Source organism: Oncorhynchus clarkii, chromosome 5, assembly GCF_045791955.1.
Source record: "Oncorhynchus clarkii lewisi isolate Uvic-CL-2024 chromosome 5, UVic_Ocla_1.0, whole genome shotgun sequence".
In the NCBI taxonomy this organism is placed as follows: domain Eukaryota; kingdom Metazoa; phylum Chordata; class Actinopteri; order Salmoniformes; family Salmonidae; genus Oncorhynchus; species Oncorhynchus clarkii.
Genome location: NC_092151.1, coordinates 54,544,780 through 54,564,144, shown reverse-complemented (window position 1 = coordinate 54,564,144; position 19,365 = coordinate 54,544,780). Strand labels below are relative to the sequence as shown.

General features: G+C 41.4%; 2 protein-coding genes and 1 long non-coding RNA gene across 4 annotated transcripts; 1 reads left to right on the top strand and 2 right to left on the bottom strand.

The window, feature by feature from the left end:
* Positions 1–107: 107 nt before the first annotated feature.
* On the bottom strand, positions 108–8,094 carry LOC139409015 (PDZK1-interacting protein 1-like). The gene is made up of 4 exons (XM_071153638.1): positions 7,901–8,094; positions 4,308–4,422; positions 395–484; positions 108–239 (listed from the first exon to the last, which is right to left on the bottom strand). Exons 1-4 carry the CDS (start codon positions 7,965–7,967, stop codon positions 167–169), a joined length of 345 nt encoding a protein of 114 aa, XP_071009739.1. The 5' UTR covers positions 7,968–8,094; the 3' UTR covers positions 108–166.
* A 3,878-nt stretch (positions 8,095–11,972) lies between these two features.
* On the bottom strand, positions 11,973–17,197 carry LOC139409011 (T-cell acute lymphocytic leukemia protein 1 homolog). Of its 2 annotated transcripts, none has more exons than XM_071153626.1 (4): positions 17,073–17,197; positions 14,883–15,528; positions 14,158–14,255; positions 11,973–13,764 (listed from the first exon to the last, which is right to left on the bottom strand). In XM_071153626.1, the coding sequence occupies exons 2-4, from the start codon at positions 15,389–15,391 to the stop codon at positions 13,304–13,306; spliced, it is 1,068 nt and encodes a 355-aa protein (XP_071009727.1). In that variant the 5' UTR covers positions 15,392–15,528; positions 17,073–17,197; the 3' UTR covers positions 11,973–13,303. The 2 variants fall into 2 exon arrangements, with proteins under 2 accessions (XP_071009727.1, XP_071009728.1); XM_071153627.1 differs by having other exon boundaries at positions 14,883–15,297; positions 17,073–17,161.
* Positions 17,198–17,236: 39 nt separating this feature from the next.
* LOC139409012 (uncharacterized) lies at positions 17,237–18,896 on the top strand. The gene is made up of 3 exons (XR_011634350.1): positions 17,237–17,257; positions 18,121–18,241; positions 18,615–18,896. It is a non-coding gene; the product is annotated as an uncharacterized lncRNA (long non-coding RNA).
* The last annotated feature ends 469 nt before the right edge of the window (positions 18,897–19,365 follow it).

Genomic DNA, 19,365 nt, shown 5'->3' with positions numbered 1-19,365 from the left:
TCATACACTGATAGCAAATATTTCAGTTGCTTCCATTGTTATGAGAATTTACCTTTTTTATTTTATTTTTCAGGTCTATTAAGCGTTGAATTACACTTTAGGCCCGTGTGTGTGTGTGTCCACGACAAACCCATACACATTGGTGTCTTGTATGGGTTCTTATCGGTCACATGGCAGTGGCTTTGTCCTCCACACTTTCAAGGGCCATGTTCTCATATGCACCCTCGTCATCTCCGTTCCTGTGGGACACACACACCTATTAGAACACAACCCCTGCTGTAATTGCACACACACCAACATTTATGTATCTTTAGGTCCCAAGTATCGTTTAGAAATGTAGACTACAAAACTACAGAAAATAAGTGTTTTAAGTGACATTGTTTGAGCATCTTACCTGACTGTATCCAGACTGGTATTATAGTTGTCTCTGTTGGTCTTGGCATAGCCAGTGGTCTCCAAACACTCACATACTTTGGTCTCCAGCCTTCATGCAATTGAGAATGGTAAACGTTAAAATGCTGCCTTACATTCAGTTATAACATCTTGTCAATCTCATAGTTCGGTGCAGGTGGAAAACTAGACTCTTACTAGAGACCCAAAAACTTGTGTCCCAATACTCTAAATCTTTAGTGTGAATTACAGAGTATACCAAACATTAAGGACACCTGCTCTTTCCATGACAGACTGACCAGGTGAAAGCTATGGTCTCTTTTTTTATGTCACTTGTCAAATCCACTTCAATCAGTGTAGATGAAGGGGAGGAGACAGGTTAAAGAAGTAAGGAATGGGAAAGGATGACTTTAAACCCAACAAGGACAACAAGAATTAGGACATAGATAAACAAATGCAAAACCGACCGAGGGAGGAAGAGGAATGATTTCTGGAGGATAGTTCAGGCCTTGATAGGTAAACAAACATTCAGATAAACAAGCAAGCAACATCACACTTGGAAAGGAGGTGGTAGAATTCTGAACATTGAGTCTTAATTTAGGTGTAATGTATTTAATAGAAAACTGCATTTATCTATAGGTGCATTATTTCAATCGGTGCTTTCAGCAAGAGGCTCACGCACATCATTTTAGAGCAGAGTGCGTTGTTTAAAGAGGTCACCGTGAAGACGGATGCATTCTCTTGGCAGTGTTTCAGATACCTTGCCATCTCGTATCCTGAAAATGTTACAAGTGAGTCAGGAACAAATGTATTCAAAAATAAATTGCTAAGAGACTCCCCAGAGACTCTGAGGGCAGACATCATCCTAAAAGCAAACATGGAAATGGAAGGAGACCTTCTGTTCTACACGGATCATCCTAATGCTTGGCACACAGCTCTCCACAAGACCAACAATGAACTTCTAGAGATCAGCCTGGTCCACCATCATAGGGAGGAGCTCAGCTTGGTGCGCCAGCGTAGGGAGGAGATCAGCCTGGTACGCCATCATAGGGAGGAGATCAGCCTGGTGCGCCAGCATAGGGAGGAGATCAGCCTGGTGCGCCAGCATAGGGAGGAGATCCAGGAGCTGCGGTGTGCAATGAATAATGTTGAGTACAACCAGGCTGTCAGGATGGAAGTGCACAGACTTAGAGGAACTGTCCAGCACAGTCAACATCAGCCATGTACACGACCTGCAGAAGGAGCTATCTGAGCTGAGGCAGGAATTTCTCAGCCACCACCATCCACTCTACAGCACAGCTCAACCAGACCAGTCCCGTCTCAGCACAGCTCAACCAGCTCAGGCCCGTCTCAGCACAAATCAACAAGACCTGACCCATCACAGCTCTACCAGACCAGGCCCAACTCAACTTAACCCAGCTCTACACACCACTGACTACTACCCTAGGGTCTGGCAAAACACTGAGGGTAGTGCATCACATGATGCAGTCCACACCATGTATCATTCACATCAGCCCTCATGCTGAGAGTTTGAAGCTTTGCCAGCCACACTGCCCTCAACACCACTATCCTCAATTCCCCCCACAACCTCTATCCCATGCTAGTTTTGGTTGGGACACTCATGCCCCCCGTGGCAGCCCCAACCCTGCAACAGGAGCCACACCAAGGCCTCCTGTGCACACCCAAAATGGAGCATTGGCAGCCACTCCGATCCCCTGCAGCAGCTTCACTCCTTTGGCGGGAGTGGACTGAGCTCTGCCAGTACTGCTGGCAGCAACATTTTTAGTACTCATCACTGCATTCTCTACTAGAAAGTTGGTGTGCCCTCTTTGATGTCACATAGGTGGATACAAAGCTATGTTTTCATATACAGTGGGGAGAACAAGTGTTTGATACACTGCCGATTTTGCAGGTTTTCCTACTTCTAATTTTTATCATAGGTACACTTCAACTGTGAGAGATGGAATCTAAAACAAAAATCCAGAAAATCACTGTGATTTTTTTAAAAGTAATTAATTTGCATTTTATTGTGTGACATAAGTATTTGATCACCTACCAACCAGTAAGAATTCCGGCTCTCACAGACCTATTTGTTTTTCTTTAAAAAGCCCTCTTGTTCTCCACTCATTACCTGTATTAACTGCACCTGTTTGAACTCGTTACCTGTATAAAAGTCACCTGTCCACACACTCAATCAAACAGACTCCAACCTCTCCACAATGGCCAAGACCAGAGAGCTGTGCAAGGACATCGGTTATAAAATTGTAGACTTGCACAAGGCTGGGATGAGCTACAGGACAATGGGCAAGCAGCTTGGTGAGAAGGCACCAACTGTTGGCGCAATTATTAGAAAATGGAAGAAGTTCAAGATGACGGTCAATCACCCTCGGTCTGGAGCTCCATGCAAGATCTCACCTCGTGGGGCATCATTCTTTGGGGATGCTTTTCTGCAAAGGGGACAGGACGACTGCACCGTATTGAGGGGAGGATGGATGGGGCCATGTATCGCGAGATCTTGGCCAACAACCTCCTTCCCTCAGTAAGAGCATTGAAGATGGGTCGTGGCTGGGTCTTCCAGCATGACAACAACCCGAAACACACAGCCAGGGCAACTAAGGAGTGGCTCTGTTAGAAGCATCTCAAGGTCCTGGAGTGGCCTAGCCAGTCTCCAGACCTGAACCCAATAGAAAATCTTTGGAGGGAGCTGAAAGTCCGTATTGCCCAGCGACAGCCCCAAAACCTGAAGGAACTGGAGAAGGTCTGTATGGAGGAGTGGGCCAAAATCCCTGCTGCAGTGTGTGCAAACCTGGTCAAGAACTACAGGAAACGTATGATCTCTGTAATTGCAAACACAGGTTTCTGTACCAAATATAAAGTTCTGCTTTTCTGATGTATCAAATACCAATGTCATGCAATAAAATGCTAATTAATTACTTAAAAATCATACAATGTGATTTTCTGGATTTTTGTTTTAGATTCAGTCTCTCACAGTTGAAGTGTACCTATGATACAAATTACAGACCTCTACATGCTTTGTAAGTAGGAAAACCTGCAAAATCGGCAGTGTATCAAATACTTGTTCTCCCCACTGTATAAAGCCATTTTACAAAAAGTCACAGTGTACCGAACATCTTTACTTAACTTTAGACCTACGAGTCTACACCCGGTCTCGGGGATGGTTAACTCTGGGAATTCCTTTGGTCTCTACTGAGTTGGGTAAGTCAGCTTTTAGTTTTCTTGCACCTGTTCCACAAATAAATGTTCATAAATGTGATGTTCTGGTGAATTCAGAAGGCTGATTGAGGACTTTAATAGTTTTTTTTTTTTTTTTTGCTTTCTGCTTACATATTGTATTAATATTGATGTGTGTATTTTCTGTAATTTATGTAATCCAGGGCTCATCTTTAAAAGAGACCTTGGTCTCTGACTCCCTGATAAAATAAAGTTACAAAAATTGGAGTCAACATGGGCCAGCATCCCACTGGACCGCTTTCAACACCTTGTTGAGTCCATGAACCGACGAATTTAGGCTGTTCTGAGGCCAAAAGGAGGGGGTGCAACTCAATTTTAGGAAGGCGATCATGATGCTTGGTATACTCTGTGTACTTCAAAACCATGTCTGGCAACAGTATGTTTAAAAATGTTGCCTGTCAAATCCTTGCTTCCGTCAAACATGTTTCCTCGATTCCTTGCCTCGCTCCCAAAGCTCATTAGAGGATGTCTGAGGGAGTAACCTTTAAGCCTCTCCTCCGATGTGCTTTGAGAGGGAGGTGAGGAAATTGCACAAAGGACAAATGAAGCAAGTATTTTATGCCTATTAAAGTTTTCAGACTCAGCCTATGATAGTGTTGACTGTCCTACTACTGTAGCTGTATGGACTGGAGATGGTCAGGTGTCACAGCGATTTATAGGCTTACCTTGAGTCCTGACACCAGGCCTTGTTGACCAGAAACGCCACGAAGATGAGGAAGAGAAACACACCCACAGCTATGATGCCTGTCAGCCACTGGGGCAGTGTCCGATCCACCTTACCTTTTAAAGAGTCAGGCCATAGACGGGTTAGCTGACAACGTCACGAAAACGATACGCACGCATCAATGGGGCAGAAGTTCATGTGTTGTTGTGATTCTGGATGGCCAGATAGCGATCAACAATCAGAAGAAGCTGCGAGATTAATTTAGTTTTTGATGCCAGGTCCTGTTTTGAGGTGTTTTGACTGATATCATGTCTATGCTAACATGGCAAAAAATTTGCTCATAGTGCAAATGTCTTTGTTTTCAATAAACATGGAGACAAAATATAGTTTACACGTTGATAAAGATCTAAGCCAAACCCGACTGTTTTGCCCCATATTTGCGCACGGATCGGATTTGTTGTTAAACTTCCGACCCGCCTACACTTTACTTAAAGCATTTTTTTAACTGCTTATATTCAATCTAGGCAAGGCCAGGTGCAATATGTCTGTCATATGTCATTCTAATTCTCTGTAATGTCATTTTCATTCTCTTGAGTTATCATCCCAGTTGATGCGATTACTAACATGGCATTCATTATGTTTTTTTGGGGGGGGGGGTGCGGTCCGGACAGGCCTTGATTTCAATGTCCACAGATATCCGGTTCGGACCGGTCTATTTTTTTTCCCAAACATACACTGCATTCAGTTATTCAGACCCCTTCCCTTTTTCCACCATTTGATACGTTACAGCCTTATTCTAAAATGGATTAAATAAATATAATTCTCATCAATCTACACAATTTTTAAAGCTTATTTTGTACAATAACCCATATTGGAAAAAGCAAAAAGTTTTTTTTTATTTTATTTTTTTTATTTTTTTGCCAATATGAAAAATAAACCTACATTGTTTACGTGAGTATTCAGACCCTTTACTATGAGACTCGAAGTTGAGCTCTGGTGCATCCTGTTTGCATTGATCATCCTTGATGTTTCTATAACTTGATTGGAGTCCACCTGTGGTAAATTCAATTAATTGAACATGATTTGGAAAGGCACACAGCTGTCTATTCTGTATAAGGTCCCACAGTTGACAGTGCATGCCAGAGCATAAACCAAGCCATGAGGTTGAAGTAATTGTTGGTAGAGCTCCAAGACAGGATAGTGTCGAGGCACAGATCTGGGCAAGGGTACCAAAATAGAAAACGTTTGGAACCACCAAGACTCTTCCTAGAGCTGGCCGACTGTCCAAACTGAGCAATCGGGACAGAATGGCCTTGGTCAAGGAGGTGACCAAGAACCCAATGGTCACTCTGACAGAGCTCCAGAGTTCCCCTGTGGAGATGGGAGAACCTTCCAGAAGCACAACCATCACTGCAGCACTCCACCAATCAAGCCTTTATGGTAGAGTGGCCAGACAGATGCCTCTCCTCAGTAAAAGGCACATGACAGCCTGCTTGGAGTTTGCCAAAAGGCACCTAAAGGACTCTCAGACCTTGAGAAACAAGATTCTTTGGTCTGATTGAACTCTTTGGCTAGAATGCTAAGCATCACGTCTGGAGGAAACCTGGCACCATCCCTACATTGAAGCATGGTGGTTGCAGCATTTTGCTGTGGGGATGTTTTTCAGCTGCAGGGACTGGGAGACTAGTTTGGATAAAGGGAAAGATGAACAGAGCAAAGTACAGAAAGATCCCTGATGAAAACCTCCTCGGGACTCCGTCTGGGGACGAAGGTTCACCTTCCAACAGGACAATGACCCTAAGCACACAGCCAAGGCAACACATGAGTGGCTTCATGACAAATCTCTGAAAGTCCTTGAGAAGCCCAGCCAGAGCCCGGACTTGAACCCGATCGAGCATCTCTGGAGAGACCTGAAAAAAGATGTGCAGCGATGCTCCCCATCCAACCTGACAGAGCTTGAGAGGATCTGCAGAGAAGAATGGGAGAAACTCCAGAAATGTAGTTGTGCCATGCTTGTAGCATCATACCCAAGAAGAGTCTATAATCGCTGCCAAAGGTGCTTCAACAAAGTACTGAGTAAAGGGTCTGAATACTTACGTAAATGTGATTTTTCAGTTTGTTTAATAAATGTGCAATGTCTAAAAACCTTTTTTTACTTTGTCATAATGTGTGTAGATGAGGATTTTTTTTTAATCAATTTTTGAATAAGTCTAACGTAACAAAATTTTGAAAAGTTCAAGGGGTCTGAATACTTTCCGAATGCACTGTAGACTTGTCTAATTGTTTCAGATTACGTACGATCCAGACCGGCCTTGATTTGACGCAAACTTAGATGTCTATAATTGGTTCAGATTTGTTCGAGACTGCACCAAATCAGAACCAATCACATAGACATCACGAGTTTGGACAGCACATCGGTGTACAGTACATAGTAAAGAAAAGTTGTTTGCAACAATCTTTGTCTCACATCAGAATTAGAAGTTTATCCATGTTTCTCAATCGTCACATTTTGAAGTGTTTTTAAGGTTAGACATTAACTCTGAATGTTTAAGGTAAGGGTCAAGGTTTAGGATAAGCTTTAAACAACAATCTTAAAAGCAACTTTCTATCGCTGGATTCAAACATGTAACCTTTGGCACCAGAGGCAGATGCAAATGCCCATCCCCATGAACAACGCCCTTGCAAAAAAAACCAAACCAACTTGAAGGTAACAGTGCCCTTGTTGCCCCTAGTGGCCGGTATCCACGTAATTTCCCGACGTCATCAGACATGGATGGACGTCGAATACTGACTTGTATCGCGGGTGACCTGGCTGCAAATGTGTTCTTGTTTGGGAGGCAGATCGCATTAGAATAAAACCCAGCATGTTTAGTAAGTGTTTGTTTTTACATTTACATGTTGGTCATTCAGCAGACGCTCAGAGCGACTTAGTCAGTGGATTCATCTAAGGTAGATAAACAACTACATATCGAAGTCATAGCAAGAAGAATAAATTCTGTAACCGTTACTATGAATGCTAACGTTGTAGAAGTGGTCTGTTTGTTCTGTGTGCTGGACAACTTTGACCATCATCGCTGCCAGGTTTTCAAAAAGCTAACGTAAGTGCATGTGACAGACGGGAGAAATAATAAATATTATATCTTGCAATCTTCAGCCGGCTCCTCTTTCCTGTATTAATAGGCTTGGAAAAACTTATTGTAATGTAATGTTTACGTCTTTGGGAATGTGGAGTTGAAATTTGGCCATCGAATTAATGATTGAAATATATGCATTTCCAACATCTGGAAATTACGTTTTTTCAATGTCCGGAAATTATGTATTTTCACATTTTATTCAGCACTTAAAATGCACCATTTTGCTTACTGGGAATTGACAAGAGGGAACGAGTACATAGTAAACCGATACATTCATCATTCTAGAATTTACCGTACAAGACTGAAAAAAAAAAGCCCACTGTTAGGGGATGAAATTACTTCCTATCCTTCCCATCCTATTATCAACAGTGAATTGGACCAGCATGCAGTCACATAAAGACAGCTATTTTCTTTATAGGGTACTATTAACTTCAAAATAACCATGAGTTTGAGTTCTTACCTATTTGAGCTGTGACGACTCCCAGAGTTAGCATCAACCAAAGAATCCCTTTTGTCGCTCTGCCCATTGTTGAGTCTTACTGAAAATCCCCAAATGAAGTTTTAGGATCACAAAATAGGCTTGCGAGCAGCTCTTCAAAATGTATGTGTGTTCTCAAAGGTTTAGGATTGTTTTTGGAATGTAGAGCACACACATCCTGGTTCTGTCGTCAGTGAATGATTTACCCAAACTTGCTTAAACAAAACATCTGGTCATTCAATAATAATAGCGATAACTTCGAAGGTTTTATTTGATCGTTTTGGGAAGATAATGACATTTGTAGGCCATCCATTAACTTATTCAGTAGAAATATCAAATGGTAAAAAGAGAATAATCCTGTACCCTTGATACAGTTGATTTTCCACTATAGTGACCAGGAAATACAAGACTAAACAGCTGCGCGGTGAAAACACATGGAAACCTAGAGAATATACAGTAATCTCTGAAGGACTTTGGCTTGGTGAGTGAGTGTTCAATCAGTCTCATGACCAAACTTCTAATATGTCACTGGACGTCTGGTTTAAAAAGTAATCTATTGAGCTCTGTTTTGCCTACTAAGGAGTTAACATTTGACAGTGTTCCAAGATAAACGTGTAACAGCCTAAATTCAGGCTTAACTATTCATTCTAACATTATTTACATCTGTATATAAGGATCATTTCTAAGTATAAAACTATATTCAAAAGGCTAAGGAGATCTTGACAAATGCACAAGTCTGAACCGACATTATGCAAAAAGTGACTTGGCACTGAAAGCCGGCAGTCAGAAGAATGGTGCTTTGGTATTTTCAGTATTCAGCAGCTACCAGCTATTGCAGCTGGCATTGGGTCAAGTTAGTGCAGTGGGCTTCACATACAGTAGGTGCATGTTGTTATTTTAGGCATGAGAGAGAACGGGAGAAAGTGGAAATGAAAGATGGTTGATTAGTAGAGCAGAGAGGGAGAGGTGTTGGAAGGACAGGGGACACACCCCCTCTGGACTCCAGGGACACATGATGAGCATCTCTTTGTGTGTGTGTGTGTGTGTCCGTCCGTCCGTTAGTCTATCTGTCTGTCTCTCTGTCCGCCTGTCTATACAGTGCATCAACACCAGGCTTTGTCCCAACCTCAGCACCAGCCAAATTAGCAGGTCCCTTTTCACTCAGCCCCACCCCCTCATTATCAGCCTCCCGCCTCTCTCTCTCTCTCTCACATACACATACATACAGACACACCTCAGGGGAGTAGGCAGGCTGGGATGTGTGGCCAGATAGCAGCCCTGGGAGCCAGTAGCAGCGGTTCTCCCCACTGTCCCGTTACCGGCTGAGAACCAGCCCTCTGCTCTGTTCTCTGGGGCCAGCACAACTCCCCTATGGCCCATCCCATCCAGCCCACCATCAACCACACACAGAGGGAGGGAGGAGGCCGTTAATTGATTTCTCTCCAGCCCTGTCGGTCTCGTTATCTCCAGCCATAAAGATGTTTTATTTTGTTATCTGTCTGTAACACTTGTCTTTGTTGGGAGGGTCCCTTGGAGATCTATCCTGGTGACACAAATGGAGCCCTAGTCCCTATATAGTGCACTACTCCGGTCAAAAGGAGAACACTATGTTTGGAATAGGGTGCCATTTGGGATGCCGATCTGGTTTGTCGCCTCACTGCTCTGACTGCTCTCTTCCACCTGTGTTCTCATGGGAAACTGGGAGAAGGATTCTAAGAGTTAATTAAAAAGGGACAAGACCAGTTCCACTGCGGTGTGCTTTCGCTGAGTTGAAAAAGTCTGGATTGAATCCGTTATTTTAATGGGTTATTTCCATGAAGGGAACTCGCTCTCATACTCAATATGATGAAACGAGATGAATGTGAAATGAGATTTTATCTATGGATGGATAATGAATGGACACCAGAGGGATTCTTGTGGATGGGGCTGTTCATCTGTCGAAAGTCTCATTCTGAGTCTTAACCCGATTTTAAAAAGCAATACATAATTGGTAGATACTTTAGTGTTGAACAGATCTGTAATTAATATTGTTGGATCTCTCTCTCTGTGTGTGTGTGTGTGTGTGTGTGTGTGTGTGTGTAGTTACCATGCTTAAGTCTTCACTACACTTTTTTTAAATATTGTTGGATCTCTCTCTCTGTGTGTGTGTGTGTGTGTGTGCGTGTGTGTGTGGTTACCATGCTTGAAAGTCTTCACTACACTTTTTAAAATATTGTTGGATCTCTCTGTGTGTGTGTGTGTGTGTAGTTACCATGCTTGAAAGTCTTCACTACACTTTTTTACACAGCTGCCTAACATACTGCATAGCCAACTTTCACAGTGAAACAACTTTCCTTTCATAAACCTGTAAAATACACTATATATAGACCTGTGTTTGTTGTGTCCCGGAAAGTGGGGTTGCACCTAATGTAGCCGCGTTAAACCTCACAATAACAAGTCCTTGAGGTGTCCCTAAGGGAACACCCCATCAGCCTCTCTACCGACAGCCTTTCACAGAAACAATACTGACTAATCACTGAAGCCTCCCTCTCACCAAACTCTCCCTTTACCTTCCATGGCGTTTCACAGAGGGACACATTCCAGTCCTTCACGCCACCTCAAGTCAGGCTAATGTTGTGTTCACAATTGCTGTAAATACACTGCTGATGTAATACTTCTCCCTCACTGTGTGTTTGTCATTACTTTCTTTACGGCCAGTTCCCTGGACACAGATTAAACCTAGTCCTGGACCAATTTTTTTTTTCAATGGAAAATCTCCATTGGGAAAGGGGGATATCTAGTAAGTTGTACAACTGAATACCTTCAACTGACATGTGTCTTCCCCATTTATTGAAAGTGCATTTAAGTAGAGGACCAGTATTAATCTGGGTTTTTAGTGTGCAGTATGAGGTGAATGAAGTCCTACTTATTGAATAAGCTAACAAAGATCATTTTTATGAATGAGTGTACAAAACATTAGGAACACCTTCCTAATCTTGAGTTGCACCCCTGCAGTTGAATTAAGCTGATAACTAACGATATTTGACTAGTCACGTTCAAATATTGTACAAATATTCCTAATATTGAGTTGCACCCCCTTTGCGTTGCCCTCAGAACAGTCTTAATTCGTCGGGGCATGGACTACAAGGTGTCAAACGTTCCACAGGCATGCTGGCCCACGGTGAACAATGCTTCTCACAGTTGTGTCAAGTTGGCTGGATGTCCTTTGGGTGGTGGACCATTCTTGATACACACGGGAAAACTGTTGAGTGTGATACGTAGCATAGACTGAGGTGGGAACTGGTGATGTGCCAGTGTTTCACACTCACCCCTTCATTCGCTAAGGGACCAGTAACCTAACCTCCCGGTCTCCGCTGACGGCTTTTTAATTGGCTGCGATCCTTATCGGTCATCAGCTCCAACTCTCCGCTCATCATAGAGTTGTAATCATGACATACTGTTCCCCAGTGCCCCCTCAAATACCTTCTAGCTCAAACTGGCCACTCTATCTCTAGCACTACCTCAATCTAATAAGTGGATAATAACGATAATGTTCAATTAATATGGTGGAAACATGGAAGACTACATTGGACCCATTGCATCTAAGAGGCATCGCTCCAGATCGATTGTGGGGTCTGTCTGTGGATCGATTATTCAATTATGATGGTCATATTTAGGGATGGGAATTTGAAAAGCTGGGAACTGCCCTAAAAATGTGTTGAAATTGTATGGACAGTTACAGGGGTTGGGGTCCATTTCTAAAATCCCCCCCGAAATTCCCTTAATTAAATGTCATCGTCATTATTTTTATCTCTATTTGATTCAACTTTGAAATAAATCAAACAAATTGAATTATTGTACTTGGATTGTACCTGCCATGGCAATATCAACATGTCTTTGATTACAACCTACTGCATATACAGACAGTCTACCTTTAAAAAAACTGGAAGCATCTACTGGTGATGGGAGTTGTACACTGTACTGTATTACCGTCATTTCTGTAGACTCACAACTTTAATTGATGATTAAGAAATATCACATAGAAATTTGAATACACGATGAGCGTAACAGTATATTTTTCCCCTCATTTTTATTTTGTGGTATATAAAATTTGAGATATAACATTGAATATATTTATAGATGTCTCCATAATCACCTTAACAGCAACAGTTTTTTTCTTACTAAATATCACATAAAAAAAGAATATCCCTTTTTTTGTTTAACACATCGAAGACGTGAAGGTACCATTTCTGGTTACTCAATAGTCTGCTGAAATAGCAGACGTACATAATGTCCAATACAGTGGTAAAACACTTGATTAATGTTATGAATAAAAGAGAAATTTAAGAAGTGAATGTGAAAACATTATCAACTCAATGTACCATGGTCACAATGAAAGAAGCAGTGCAAAAAATGACACGTTTCATTGTTCAATACAAATGTACAGGTCTGTTTTTATGTACATTTGTACCTCTTACGTTGCAAGATACAGAGATGTTATTTTGTTCTATTATTGGACAGGCATGTGTGTGTGTGTGTGTGTGTGTGTGTGTGTGTGGTGCGCGCATCTGTGTCATGTGCATGTCATACTAATATGCTATCCATATTATTCCATCCAAAAATGGCAACAATTTGACCTCAATTTTGTATGGTAAATATTGTAACCATATGGTTTATGTGAATATCACATTAACAAGTACACTTTCAAACTTTTGTTCTCCCAACGTTAACATTGACAGCAACACAGATCTCCCACTTTTTAAAAACAATTATCAGTTATCTCACTGCAAAACTGGGTGTTTGGGGATAAACTGTGTTATCCAACAACTTATGACGTGGTGTTCAAGAAAAATGTTACTGGAAATCAGGTCGAAATACTATTATTTGATAACTCCAAATTTGAGTTACTAAAAGAACAAAAGAACTGACATTAGAGGGCTCTAAGATGAAAACAAATCACTTAAATTTAGTACAGTCCATAGTACTTAAGAACAAAATTCTCATTGTCATTGAAAGAGTCAAACACTGTACCTAAACAAACTTTGATCTCAGGCAAGAAAAGGTACCATTATGAGATTCATGCTGTTTTTGGAAATTCCCTTAATTGTTTTTCAATATTATGTTCAGAGTTACATTTTAGGTCTGTCATGACTTCCAATCCATCACCTGCTTACAACAGCAGTTGGGACAAAGTCTTTATGTTCCACCAGAGAACATACCCACCTCTGGAAAAGCCAACGGCAGACAGGAAACAGGAATTAGAGAAAGATCAAATGTGTACACAGCACGAAATGTATCGCCATCGGAACCATCCTATTGATGCCCATTCACTCCAGGTTGGTAGAAAATTGCCAAGCTCCTCCATCTCACATTCTCTGTTCTTCTCCCCATAAAGAAAACGTAGAGTCATCTCTGATTTTCTTCGTCAATGTGGAGTCCAGAGTGATGATGGAGGCCTCTGGAGTTGGGCCTTCGAGACCCTATAGACAAATCCTGGTCATCGGTGTAGCTGTCGGGACTACCGTCCCCGTCCAGAAGACTCCCGCAACTGGAGTTGCTGGGCGACAGCATTCCCTGGAGGAGCTCTTCCCGGACCAGGCCCTCCCCTCGGGCCTCGTGGGTCCGCGCCCCCACAATGCCACCGCTGTTGCCGGCCTCCAACACACCTTCCTGGTCGTCCAGGAGCTTGGCCAGGAAGTTTATGTACTTCATGGCCAGTCGGAGGATCTCGTTCTTGGAGAGCTTCTTGTCGGGCGGGTGGGTGGGGATGAGCTGGCGGAGGTCAGCGAAGGCACCATTCACATTCTGCTGGCGCCAGCGCTCACGACTGTTGGTGAATATCCGCCTCACGATTTTGGGCTGTGAGCCTGAGAGGGAGAGGAGGAGAGGGTGTTACATAGGTATTCTGATCATGTCTGATTTATACACTGTATGCATACACCAGCAGTATGTAGGAATCAGATGTGTTAGAGTTGACCTGGAACAAAAGCCATTGGAACACAGGAGTGATGGTTGCTGTTAATGGGCCTCTGTAAGCCTATGTAGATACTCCATAAAAAATCAGCCGTTTCCAGCTACAATAGTCATTTACAACATTAAGAATGTCTACCCTGTATTTCTGATCAAATTGATGTTATTTTAATGGACTATTTTATTTTCAAAAACATGGACATTTCTAAGTGACCCCAAACTTTTGAATGGTAGTGTGTATATGTGTATATATATATTTTGTATAAGTATAAAAAAATCTATGATCTTACCATTACCATCGTTGATTTCAATCTCATAGGGCGCTGGTCGACGTTTTATCCGATGGCTGGGATACATGCCATACTGTTCCATCTCCCCACCGTAGCCACTGCAGGAAGATAGTGTGAATTAGTAAAATTACAAATTCCCTCTACAAATATATAGGCCTATATTCACTGGCCACAGATGTCAGTTCAACATCTAGGTTTGAATTACATTTGGTTTAGATGTCAACTAACGTGAAATCAACAAAACATGTCGCCAAGTCACTGGATTTAGTTTAAAAGTTGGGTAAAAAATATTACATTTTGCAAATTCAATGAGTTGTCCCACGTTGATTCAACGCGATTTTTGGTTGAAATTATGTGGAAACCATGTTGATTCAACTCGTTTTTGTCCAGTGTGTATTTTTGGCTATATGTCGACTATTTTATTCTGGTGATTTTGTTGAATTAAATGATGACAGTTAGGCCGAATGTATACCAAATTATGTAGACTTTATGTAATAATAATAAGCCTAATAATAATAATAATAATAATATGATGATGATGATCATGAAAACAAACTCTGAAAATGGAAATAGCGATGCACATTTCAGTTCTAAAAGTAGAATAGGCTACATCAATCAAAATATGACAGATGAACAGTGCATGCACTGACGCATGCCACAAACTTGTCCATGAAAAATCACATTATTATGACATATACATTTTCCAAAGGAATAGCTTGCCTTACCTGTTCATAGTAGCGAGCGGTTGAGCAAAGTTACTGTACAGCATCGCTCGTGCAGGTAGAGAGAACCCAGGTTGGCTCAACTGCACCATTCGAGTTTCGCTCAACAACGGGTCCCGGGAAGGCAGTGGCAGTTGAATAGGAGGTCTGCACAGCTCGGTGGTCTGTATCCTGTGATTGCCGTCTGCCGTCCGCTCCCTAGCTTTTATGTCCACGAGCCCTCCTTTTCTGGCCAACTCGATCACTGGCACTTCCTTTTTTTGCTCGCTGTGGTACGCCGTTTCCTTGGTAACTGCATTAAAGAGGATAGTCCCGTTGCAGCGCCCCCCCGGGACACGATCCCTCTCAGCCGAGTTCGCCGACGCCGCTTCCTGTATCTCACCACCAGCCTCGCACCCCTCCCCATTTACACGACCTGCTATGGAAGTCGTCATGCTGTCGTGAGGTGGAGACTTGCATTCCTTGCCCATAGGACTGAGCTGCCCAACTTCTGGTTTCAGTTTTTCCATCATTTCCGCGGTTATTTGATAGATTAGACCGTGCGTAAATATATCTTAAATTGTGAAAGTGCATTTGCTTAATGCCATCGACGGATGCCTCCGCATCGAAACGATCTCTTTCATCCGCCGATATTAATCCTTGATGTCACCTGCAAAAAAGAAAGCTTTTATGCTTTTTATGTATGAATGAAAACTTTCTAACGAATAAAATACCAAAAATGCAGAGTACGCGCGACACTGGAATGACCCAGAGATATAAAATGGTAGGCCTACAGTCAATCCCGTGCGCGGCAAATCATCAACCAACTCTGCAGGCAGACCTGTGTATTCTGCCCGGTGCTCTCTCTGCATCATTGAGGGTGGGTGCATATACTGTCAATGTTTCAACTACGAACGCACTGTTGCGCTACTGCTTCCCTTGTCAATACGGCTTTTAATCCAATTAAGTGTTCGGACTGCACTCTTGCGGTCCATCACATGGGAAAATCATATCCCTTCATGGCTAATAATTTAGAGGATATTATCAGAGCCAATGTCTTTCTTTGTGATTTGTGTTGTTGTTTTTTACAATTGTTGGCCTATTTGTTTGCCTCTTTGTTAAAAGAGTTTGCCTTGGTTCTAAATTGGTTCTAAATTCACGATTTCCCAATATTGCTTCTGTCCAACGCACGTCGTGCAGTTAAACGGAAGCGTTATCTCTGCGTGGAAATCAATACAATTGATTGCCCGTCACTGTATCATTATCGTTATATAACATACTCATATTAATATAAGTGGAATTAAAACCTCTGTCACTCGAGTGCCTGTTTTTCCAATTGATTTCATAATTCTTCGTTCATTAATTTGTCTTTTTTCATGTGTTTTTTATTTGATTATTTCTGTTCTTAGCCTACTTTGTTGCGTGTTCATGATTTGAGTTTCAAAATAATCAGTTCCTTGCTCCTCAGTAAAGTTCTTACGTCATGTGAAAAAGGAATTGGTGTCGTTTTTTTCACCACCACTGTGGGAATAGTTTTTGGGCTACAGCTTGTAGGGCACGTAAAATGAAATGGAATAAGAGTGCGTTTTGCGTCGTTTATTTATGAGACTACTGAGGCTTTGAAAGCTTTAACCTTAATTGAGCCACAGTCCGCAGAACGTTGTGCATCGCCAACCTTTTCATTCTATAAAATGTGTAGGTGCGCTAGGCCATCACACATTTTTACAAAAACATTGCGGTAGGCTACATAATTTTCTGTTTCACAATAGCCTATGGAGATATAATAGCCGAATACATAGCTAACTAATATTTAAAATAGATTTGTTGTTCATTGTTGCAAAATAAAATGATCACCCATAAATTAATCTTAGCCTCTCGGCTAGCATTCCCTGAGTGTGTAGGCTAGTCTTGTTTGATTTAAATGAAAGCGTCGATAGACTGAGGACATATTATCAAAACGAAAAAATATTTGACTATATCGAATCTTTGTCCATGTTTCGTGTTCAATCCCATTTTATTGGTAGATAAAACGAATGCTAATTCGATAGGCTAAATGATGTTTCACTTCACCGAGAAAACAAACGTCAACCCGAAATAGGAACGGCCAATGATCAACAATGTTCCAACTATCTATTCGCATTATCAATAACATGGCCATAAATCGACAACAACATGTGTGACTTGATAAGGCCTATTTGGGTGTGTTGTCCTTACCATAGCCGGAGTGTTGTTGATCGAGTAGCCTATGTGTGGAGCCATTTTGTCGAGGGTAATCCATGTCTGATGTTTTAGATTCACTGAAGTGCTGCGTGGAAACTGGAAGTGAGGTCTATATAATTCCACATCACGTCCAGTGCGCCACTTAGTATGGGGAGCGAGCGGAACACAGGCGCAATGTGGTGAGGAGAGATAAGGGCACGCAGTTGCGGCCACTCCATATTCGATAAGCCCCTAAAACCATTATTTATTAAATTATTCATTATTATTTGGCTTTTTATCTTGGGCAAGCGCGAGGAAAAACTATTGCCTTTATATTGTGAATGGATATGCACTGACATAGACCTATAACGGGAGATTTTAAAGGATACAAATCCATGTTTATTACAGCAGGTGCATGCATGCCTTGTAAAAATGCTCCAAGTCTTAGTTCAAGAGCAATGGAGCGTATTTAAATCATATCAGTTGGGATGTTGACTTGAGAAAAATACCATTAGGCATATGTATTTGTTTTGACTAATATTTTAACCTTTTATGAAGGAGAATTAATAAACAGCGAATTCTCAAGTTTTTGATGAATGCATTTGAATTAATGAATGCGACATGTAAAATGAATACCATTGGGCTACTGAATGTATTTCCGAAGGTTTTATATTGTGCAACAATGATGATTAAGTAGTCTAATGCTTTGTCATTTGGGTCAAACTCATATGTTAATACATTTGACAACACTCGGAACACAATTATCTCCCCGTTATTTGGGCCATTCAAATAGGCGTATTCAATATTCACACGAGATAGGTTTGCATGAAAAACCAAACAACAGTATCAATTGTATCAACAATATCAATTGAAGCAGCACAGCCTACCGGGTATAGTCTACATCACTTTTATGATTATCATCATTAGCCTGATTAGCTGCATGGCTATACATTGAAAGTCCTATAGCCTAAATTAAATAAACATAGACCCACATAAGAGGAAAATAGGCAAATCGTATAAATTATCAGACTCCTTTAATCCTCTTGCTTTGTTATTTTTGCAGTGGATTGGATCGATCGCGTAGGGATGCCTTGAGAGACTTGGCAGAATTTGGTGTAAAGCTCAAAGGACCACCTTGCAGACAGAGATAAGACGGCCTGCAGGTTCATCCGTCAAAGCGGGAGGTGAGACACCCAATATTCTCAGAGACGCAATGTTTGGTGCTATTTTAAGTCTACATGTGTCCTTTAGGCCTACCAGTTTCGATCCCTTCTTTCAAAGTAGGGGATTGAGGGTAAATGATGGGGTTCTCAAAGACATGCCACAATTAAATCAATAATCTTTTATCAGTAGACCTCTAGTGAACAAAACACATATCTAAATGGCTAAATATATCCTATATGTGTGAGACCGCTTGGAAGATATTTTTTTTCTAGCAAATTGGCTAATTAGCCTATGTCAGATATTCACAAGCTTACTGACATTTAGGCCTGATGGTGGAAAAAAAGAAAACTGCTGAAATTATTTCCTTTTGTCATTAATTCTTTGTCAACGCAGCTCTCTCTGTCACGACCATAGATATGGTCATTGCTCACGACCAACATCCTGTCAGTGAAGACCAGCGACGAACATTGAGATCCAGAGGAAGGTTGTCATTAACTCTCGAAGTTCCAGAATGGAGTGAAAATGGCAGCCATATTGGTCAGGGAGAAATCCAACCCAGTCTTATTGGAATGAATGGCAGAAGAGGCATAATCCTGATTTAGCTTATGCAGGAAAATAAAACAAAGACGTGATGTATCAAAAATGGTATAATATAGTTATTGTCAACCTCAAATATTGTCATATAATCATAAATACAGTTTACAAGATTTATATAGGTTATTGTTATAAGTAGCTTCTAAATATATGTAAACAGACCATACATTTAATATTTTTGGAAAGCTGAGACTGCTATTATATGATCAAATATCAGTAGCCTACTTGTTGCAATTACAACTTGTCAAAGTCCTATCATCTGCATTGTTTGAATGGAATGTTGTCAGTTCATTTGAAAAATCAATGGAATGATTCCTCTAAAACTGGCTATCTAGCTAACAAACATACAGTGCAGATAAATTCTTCAAATTCATTTTTACACAAGATATTTTACACTATCTTATCACAGCACTGGCAAACCATGGTTTACCAACTCTCTGACCAAGATGGATGACCTTAATTCCATCATAAGAAGGCTCGTGGCTATTCTAGTATTCTAATTCCTAATTCTATGGGGGCCACCTCCAGGCTAGGTTTTGAAACTTTTTTA

Bases quoted from the DNA above. Each gene is read 5' to 3' on its own strand.
- LOC139409015 (XM_071153638.1), bottom strand. From the start codon at position 7,967: ATGGGCAGAGCGACAAAAGGGATTCTTTGGTTGATGCTAACTCTGGGA. The intron at 4,423-7,900 runs GTAAGAACTCAA...ACTCTTTAAAAG, and splicing joins AGTCGTCACAGCTCAAATAG to GTAAGGTGGATCGGACACTG. The intron at 485-4,307 runs GTAAGCCTATAA...AATTGCATGAAG, and splicing joins GCCTGGTGTCAGGACTCAAG to GCTGGAGACCAAAGTATGTG.
- LOC139409011 (XM_071153626.1), bottom strand. From the start codon at position 15,391: ATGATGGAAAAACTGAAACCAGAAGTTGGGCAGCTCAGTCCTATGGGC. The intron at 14,256-14,882 runs GTAAGGCAAGCT...ATCTTCCTGCAG, and splicing joins CCGCTCGCTACTATGAACAG to TGGCTACGGTGGGGAGATGG. The intron at 13,765-14,157 runs GTAAGATCATAG...TCTCCCTCTCAG, and splicing joins TGAAATCAACGATGGTAATG to GCTCACAGCCCAAAATCGTG.